The sequence below is a fragment of the Dicentrarchus labrax genome, unplaced genomic scaffold, assembly GCF_905237075.1.
Source record: "Dicentrarchus labrax unplaced genomic scaffold, dlabrax2021, whole genome shotgun sequence".
In the NCBI taxonomy this organism is placed as follows: domain Eukaryota; kingdom Metazoa; phylum Chordata; class Actinopteri; family Moronidae; genus Dicentrarchus; species Dicentrarchus labrax.
The window spans coordinates 12,843,100-12,851,188 of NW_026136710.1; the positions used below are offsets into that span (position 1 = coordinate 12,843,100).

General features: G+C 41.7%; 1 protein-coding gene across 1 annotated transcript; it reads right to left on the reverse strand.

Annotated features, from left to right (window-relative positions):
• Positions 1 to 1,770: 1,770 nt before the first annotated feature.
• On the reverse strand, positions 1,771 to 8,089 carry ggcx (gamma-glutamyl carboxylase). Its single transcript, XM_051411883.1, has 15 exons — positions 7,884 to 8,089; positions 7,439 to 7,639; positions 7,182 to 7,340; positions 6,112 to 6,277; positions 5,928 to 6,006; positions 5,719 to 5,825; positions 5,212 to 5,375; positions 4,802 to 5,103; positions 4,372 to 4,503; positions 4,027 to 4,178; positions 3,757 to 3,926; positions 3,498 to 3,628; positions 3,265 to 3,412; positions 2,817 to 3,012; positions 1,771 to 2,709 (listed from the first exon to the last, which is right to left on the reverse strand). Exons 1-15 carry the CDS (start codon positions 7,906 to 7,908, stop codon positions 2,550 to 2,552), a joined length of 2,292 nt encoding a protein of 763 aa, XP_051267843.1. The 5' UTR covers positions 7,909 to 8,089; the 3' UTR covers positions 1,771 to 2,549.

The window sequence follows — 8,089 nt, forward strand, 5'->3', positions numbered from 1 at the left end:
TTTTTGGTGTTGTGTCCCTAATGGTGTTTTTATCGTCCTCAATAAAATTATATTATCAATAGTGGGGGGGGGGGTGTGGGGGGGTTTTGGTGGGTTGGGGGTAATAAGGTAGCCCAAGGCGCTGCCAAGAGAGAGAGGAGCTATAGAGGTTTGATAAACTAACTTCTCTTTTTCCATTTTCAAACTCTTCAGTCTTCAGCCCCAGCCGACACTGACTCATAGTGACATCACTTGAGGCAATTTATCCGCTCCCTCTGGAGTCCCAAAAGGCTTTAAACATCTTTTTTTTTTTTTACATATGCAGCAGTGCTCCTCAAGACCTGTGAACAGACTTTGATGTGTAACATTAGTGGAGTTTCCCTTTTTAAGAAAGAACTAGAGTGAACTTACGGGCACTGCTCCATTTTTTATTTATGCCTCCTGGCTTCCTTCACTTTCCTCCTCCCTCTTAAAGCTCCTCCCAGATGTAGTGGTCCCTGTTTACACTACAACATTTTAAGCCTTTGTTGTGGTTTTGCCTTTCGATCATACTTTTGAAGCCGGGTTCCAGAGTGCAATCTTTTGCAAACGCCACCCTTACTGTCGCCGTGAAAACTGGCAATACACCCTTGCTGTGAATGTTGCCAACACAGACCCACTTTGCGCATGACTTGTATGTTTTCAGCCAAGGCACCATGCCTCTAAAATATTTGTGTATTTTGACTGGCATGATCAAAATGGTGGCGTTCTTCTGGAGTGCTGAGTTACAAAGTGACACCACCGCCTACTGGCCTGGCAGTAATACGAGAACATCCGTGTGCATGAGGATCGTTTTCCCAACGATCCTCATGAATGCAGAACCTCAAATGCAAAGGACTAACTTTTCTGTTTTTAGATGAGCCGTTGCCGTAGAAACAGGGCCTTAAAAGTATTACATTAAAGAAAATAGCTCCAGCTTGTGCAAAATAATGTTAACTGAAGAAAAATAAATAATTCTATTATCATTAAATCAAAGCACAAATCCCTCTTATTACTGTCCCTCCTGTTCCTGTTATGTTTCCTCAAATCCCCCAAAAAGTTTGATTTTACGCACACGAGTATGAAACAAGAGTTCTGATAACGCTTGCTAAAGGCCAGTCTTTAATACTAACACCAGCCATGTGAACACTTAATGTTATATTTACACAGAATACAGAAGGCCAGTTTTTCCACACGAGGTGATTAGAGGCATAGTCACCCGTCACTTAAAGGGATGCAAAGTGTGTTTTGTTTTATTTGTTAAACGAGAGGTGGTGATTTAAAAGACTTGCAACCAGTAAAACACTGTGCAATATGACATAAAATACAAATCTTTATATTTTTTCCTTGTGAACGAATGTCTGTAAGAGAACAAACCATCTCCTGTTGTGAACAATTGAAATGACTCCTAGCTTTTGTGAAACATGATGTTGCATGGTCATTTCTTGGGCAGTAATTGAATGATGACACTTGTTAAGGACCTCCACTACAGCACAGTGACAAACTACATACTGAATTTATACTGAATTAATCTTGAGCAAGTAACCTCAACTAAACAGAATCATGATTTCATGTTGTAACAAAGTAAATCATTTCATAGAGTTCCACCGTGTAGATTTATATGTATTTATATTGTGTAACATTGTACTGTTTGTGCTCTATGTGAAAAGTGTCATTCATGTGCCATAACGTCAAACCTACAGTGAACACTGGACTTCTACTGTAGCACTTTAAGCTGGGCGATATGTAAAATACTGACACCAATAAAATTCATTATTTCCACAAACTTTGTTGTTTTTATTAAAATAACATGTTTATTGACACCATCAGCTCTTTATTAGAAAAGTGACTAGAAAAGGTTGTTGATGGACAAGCTAACAACTGTTTTGTATTTCTGTCAGTCACTTTTTTCTCACATTACAGGATTAGCATAAAAGATCAAAGAAGTATATTCCCTATAAACAGGGTAAATCTTCATATTCTGCTGTATATTTGTAAATGGGCTTGAAATTAGAGCAAATTTACCAACAGGAAGAGGAGTTATCGACCATCCTGATCAAGTTCATGTCAGTATGTTCGCCAAAATCTGTCCCCTTGAAAATTAAAACCATTCAGTAACATGCTCATTTGTTCACTTTCATTCAAAACAAAGAACCATTTAAATAGCAGCAGATCAGATAAGGCAGACTTCATCTGTCATTAAGCTTTTTTTGGTCATGTCACCCAGCCATAATCGCAATTATAAAATTCTTAAGTAAAATTTAACAACCAGGAAATGTAGTCTTGCACATCTGATAACATACAGTATTGTGGTTTTGCTGCAGCTATCACAGAAACAGGCCCTTTTGCATGAATTCAGATTCGTAAACAAACAGTAGAACAAAATACTGACTTTTGAAATAATCAGAAATTATGAATATTTCAAAAGCATAGAAAAATTGTAATCCTTTGATTCCTGGGCTGCAATGTCCCAGTAACAGTCCACATGTAACAAAACACACACATCTGTTTGCAATGTGTGATCCAGAGTATTCTTGGTCCCAACTGCAGCTTTAAAGTTCTCCATGACCGACTTCATCTTTCAGCCGCTCGTCCTGGTTGCCATCTGCCTGAGGTGCTTTCATGTTGGCGAAGGCAACTTCTCTTGTCAGCTGTTCGAGAGGAGGGAGACCCACCGCCAGGTTTCTCATAGCAATGGCTGTCATCAAGAATCTAAAGGGAGGGAGATTAAATGAGATACAATCACAGATTTATTTAGTTTTCAGTGTAAGTAAAACGAAACCTGGCATGTTATTGTGCTGCTACAGGACGACACTCACCCCCTCCGTATCGTGTAGTACTTTTTCACTGCAAAGCGCTCTAGCCGCTCCAGCACGCCAGCCTCCCTGCGCTTCTTCACCTCCTTCATGCGGCGCTGCCTCTTCAGGAACAGCTGCACAATCGGGTCGGTGGCGTTGACCTCTTCGTCTTCTGCAGCGACGAGAGGCTGCAGCTCAGGAGGAAGCGGCTCGGTTTCTGTGGGATGAGACTGTGCCGTCAGCTTCTGATGAATTCCTTGAGCAAAACTTTCTTTGCATTTGGAAGAAAACGGAGCGAGTTCTCACGGGGTCAGAGCTGTTTTTAACGCTGTGATCTTTGAGGTTATTTTTATGTAGTTACAGTGCCATGACTTAAGAAGCCCGCTTTACTACACATTTGTTTGCATAAGAGCCTAATTTCTTTACACAATATTCCACTATTAACAGCCTGACATGAACAAGTTTTTACCTGTCCCATTGCGAACACGCTCCTGGAGCTCAAACAGCTTGGTGAAGTTCTCCTGTAGCGCCGCCTCTGTGGTGTTGACGTAGACGTACATGTAGCAAGATGGGTTTTCAGACACTGTGTACACCTTATGGTAAGCCCCAGCAGGCACCTGCACACATGCACATTGTGGTAAATGCTAGTGTGTCCAGGTTAGGCAGTATACAGTTAATGGTGGTGACAGTGTGTTGCTGTACCTTTATCTGCTCACCAGGCTGAAGAGTGTAGTTCTTTTTCTCCTCCACTACCTCAACGTTCACTTTACCCTGCAGTACATGGATACTGGTGTTGCCCAGATCTTCACTTACAAAGTTTTCTAAGTGGAGACCTAAAAGGTATCATACAGTCAGTGAGCACAAAGGCAGCCCGCGGAGAATAAATAAGAGTAAACAAAACAATAATCTATAAACATAAATATACGTTTCCAACAAAATAGAACAAAGAAATGTTTGTAACCTGGGAAATCAGCGATAAAGACAATCTCAGTCTGATTGTCCAAGCTGCCCTCAATCTCCTGGAACTTGCTCCTCCAAGGCGAGAGGTCCACCAGTAGAGGCATCAGCCATGTGTTTGGTCGGAAAGGTGACCAATCAGCCCTCACAACGTCCACACGGGGATCGAAGATCCTTAGAGAGCAGATTTAAAAACATACTTACTATAACTTCATTTTAATTTCTTTATATCTGAAGTAATTACATTAATAGCATCTTTTTCTTTTTCTCATACCTTTGCTGGAAGCGTTCATTGATGGACACCCAGATGTCAAAGTAGATTTCAGGATCAGAGATATTATAGCGGGGCAGGAACTGATTGAGACAGGTGGCATACTGCTTCAGCATGTCTCCGTGGTCTTTCCAACGGCGGCTTTGTGTGAACACCTACAGTACACAGACAGCATAAAAAGTAAAAATATCAAAGTCTTGATCACTTGTCATCATGTGACAAATGTAAAACTTGCTAAACTAAAACTGTGGATACATCCTGGGTCTTCAAGCCCTTACTGCATTATTGTTGCTTTTATTGGGCTAATTATTGTTAAAGACCACTGATGCTTTCTTCCTTGTAACTCACCCCTGGGTTGAGATATCCAATTTCCCCAGTTTTTCCATCTTTGTAGGTGATCTTAACATGCTGATGGCTGCGGGAGTGAACCATCATGTCCCAAGAGTAACCGTACAAGCCGTTGGTCCAGTTGTTGTAGCCCTGCGGAAAAACTAAACATTAGGATGATTCCATGCTTATAATAAAAATCATATTGTAAAACATTTCTAGCCATTGAACAAGTTTTTAAACAAAGACAGATAAGAAGATAAAAAACAAGAAAACAACGTCATATCAGTGATTGAATGATGAGTATCTGCTTCAGCTCTGAGCTGTTATTTGCTGTGGACCAGTGACTTTTGACTCTGATTGAGCAACAGTCAGTCTGGTGACTCAGAGAGGGATAAAAGGATTCTGCTGACAGCAAAGTACAACTGGTACAATTGGTTCTTTGTTGTACCTGTGTGATGAAGTGGGAGTAAGGCAGGAAGAATTGTTCAAGTATGTAGAGAATAGTAAAAATGGCTCCCAGCTTGTGCTTAAGTCTCAGTTTGGGAGCTTTGGCGACAGGCGGGGTCTCCTGGCGTTCGGTGCTGGTGCTGTTGATCTCCCTGTACACGCAGGAAGTACTGGGCTGAGGATCCGGTAAGGTGAGAGGCAGGACTGCCCTGAGCCATGCAGGGAAACGGCCAAAGAATCTTCTTGGCCAGTCGGGATAGCAGAAGAGGGGACTGGTGGCCAGCATTGTGTAGGAAAACATCCCTGTGGAGGATTTACATTCTCAATAACATGGAGGTAACGATGACATCTGACAAATTAAAGGCAGAATTAAAAGTTTCATGGCAACAAGTAAATAAACAATAGCCTCACCGATGCTGAAGAGCTGAGAGTTCATACAGTGGAAGTAGGAGACGAAGACAAATCCATAAGGTCGTGTGGCATCAAAAAACAGAAGGTATCCGGCGGTCAGATCCAGAAAAAGACCGCCTCCATGCACCACGAGCAGGTTTACTAACTCCACTGGAAGGATCACTCTGAAAATGTGTGACACAGAAAGATCAGAGCGGGAGGACAGACATACAGCCAGTCTCTCTAGGATTTCACTGGCTTTTTTTCAGATTGTTGTGGACTGACGTTTTTGAATCAATGTTTTTAAGCATTTTTTTACGTTAAATTAGAAGAGAAAGTGAAAATTAATAAAAAAAACAGTTGTGTTTGTGAAAATAAAATCTTACAAAGAGAGAAGTGAGTTTTTCACAGGAAACTATAGTGATTGGTCAGTTTGGGCAAAGACAAAGTCGCGTCTTCCTGGAGGGACGGTACAACAGTGATTAAAGCCTAAAATATCTTTGGACTGAGCTGCTAAATAATACCTACTTGAAAGGATCAAACAGCCAATGGTGTGCCAAGTATGACATCGAGTATCCCTCCACCCAATCAGCATCCAACTTTTTGATTCCAGCGATGAAGTACACAATAAATATCTAAATATGAAGACATCGACATCATCAGGTCAACGGCACCCAAACCATGCTCATGAATAATTCAAGAAGTAAAATACTGTTAAAAGTCACAAGTGCACAAACCTGTGTCCTCAACACAGTGTAGTTCCATAAAGGCACATGAGCATTTCTTATGGAAGGCCTCCGCAATCCATCAATCGACCTATAAAAAGACAAAAGGCGTAAAGGTTTTTTTGAGCTCACACATACAGACGGGTTCAGACGTGCACGAGTAAACGCACAGACAGACCGGTAAACGTTGTCTCACCAGTATCTGTTGCCGTTCATGAGTGTGAGCTGAAATCCGATGAGCCCGTAGAGGTACGAGTGATTGTTCCAGGCCGTTTTGTCCAGAAAGAAGATGTACCAGTACGTCGAGATGAACATGAGGCACGAGAGACGGTAGAAACAGCCAAGCATGATGCCCAAGGAGCCTTCAAAGTAAAACATAAAGACACAACTTCAGTTCATAATAACAGTTGTTACTAGTAATCAGTCTGTTTTCACACGTCCTCTGAGTACTCTGAGTGGGACAGAAGACTGTGTTTACCAGACGGTCTAACCAAAAGATCCTACACTGTTGTATTATGGGAAATATAAGAGTTTGGACTTGGATGTTACAGGGACTGTAATGCAAACGCAGACACCACCAATTGCATAAAAAAGTCAAGTTATTTTTCAGATTCAATGCATATGGTGGTGTGTTCTTTATACTATGACATCTTCTTAAAAGATCTTCAAAATCAAAATACATAGTTTTACAGTATCGCAATGATACACACATATGATAAATATCATGTACAAATGGAGTACTTAATTAAAGTGTTAATGTATTTCTAAAGTGTTTTAACTGATGGTTTTAATGTTGGTTTAATGTCAATGATGTGAAACATCGGCCGAAAAAGTAACGTTGCTTTCAAATTCCTCTGGTGAATCTTTAGGAGAAACAAAGGTTGCTGGAAGTATTGAGAAGAGATTTGTACCAAAGTACTAAGTTTACAGCCTTAATGATTTGTTTTTATCAGTATTTATTTACTTTGATTGTCGTGTTCTTTCTGTTTGCCGTCTTGCTTAAGCTACAACGAGCTACGCTGCATAAAAATATATGGAAAACTAAAGGTTGTTAGTTGGCTTGGTGGAAAATTGCAGGTCTGGTGTTATTTGCTTTCATCTTCACCGTAGACAGCCGTCCCACAGAGACAGTTTCCTATATAATGATTGCATCCGCTCAGACCAGTCTCCTCACACAGCCTCAGTAAAAACAGGTGTGTGAGCCTTTAAACCTGTAACCTTTTGGACATAAGCGTCTAATATGAAATAAAAAGGAGTGTGACCCACCGAGGAACATCACCACATACACCAGATACATCCAATCCAGTGGCAGTGGCTGTAGGAAATTGAAGAGGGGAAAGCGGCACACAGGGGCACCATCCAGGTACTTGTAGTCCAGGTGACTGAGGCCACGTTCCTGTGTGACGTCAATAGCCATCAGCAAACCTGCATAGAAGACAAATTAATTAGTTGCACACAGATTTTCTGCATAACCAAAGTGTTGTTATTCCACCCAGCTCACGGTCTGAGCAATCTTGACTTACCAAACAAGCAGCGGAAGATGCCCAGGGATGCAGGGTCAGTGGGACGGTTCAGGAGGGCCACCAGGCTGTTCCAGGAGGTCAGGTCCTCCCTCCTGAACCCAAATATGGTCTCCATCTTGCTTTTGGTCTGTGGTTTGTCTTTTTTAGGAGCTGCATCCTTCTTTGCGGTTTGTTGCTCTCCATCACTGCCCACAAGAGCGCCTAGTTGGTTGAACAGATACAGTGTAGTTTTATTTATGAGTAAACGCAAGGTAGTGTGTACTAAAACACGATGTCTACCAACTTATTGTGCTTTATTTAGACTATATGAAAATCCCTGCATGGTTTATGATTTACAAAACAAACCAAACGCGGCTTTGGTTTAGGAAACAACTTGGTTGAACGCGTAAGTGGTCATTACACCGTCTGAACAACAATACAGTGTCACTGCTAACAACAACCTCACCTGCAGTCGCGTCTCTCGCCTCCATGTTACAAAATGTCCAGAATAAAACGGTTTTTGGTCGGAGAGAGGGGGTCTGTAAAGTGCTCTCTCTCTCTCTCTACTCTCCCTGCCCCAGGTGGAGGTGTCCTGCCTGGTCACGTCAACGAAGCAGACAAAGTTACGTGTCAGTGTCCTCCCCCCCCTCTCACACACACACACACACACAC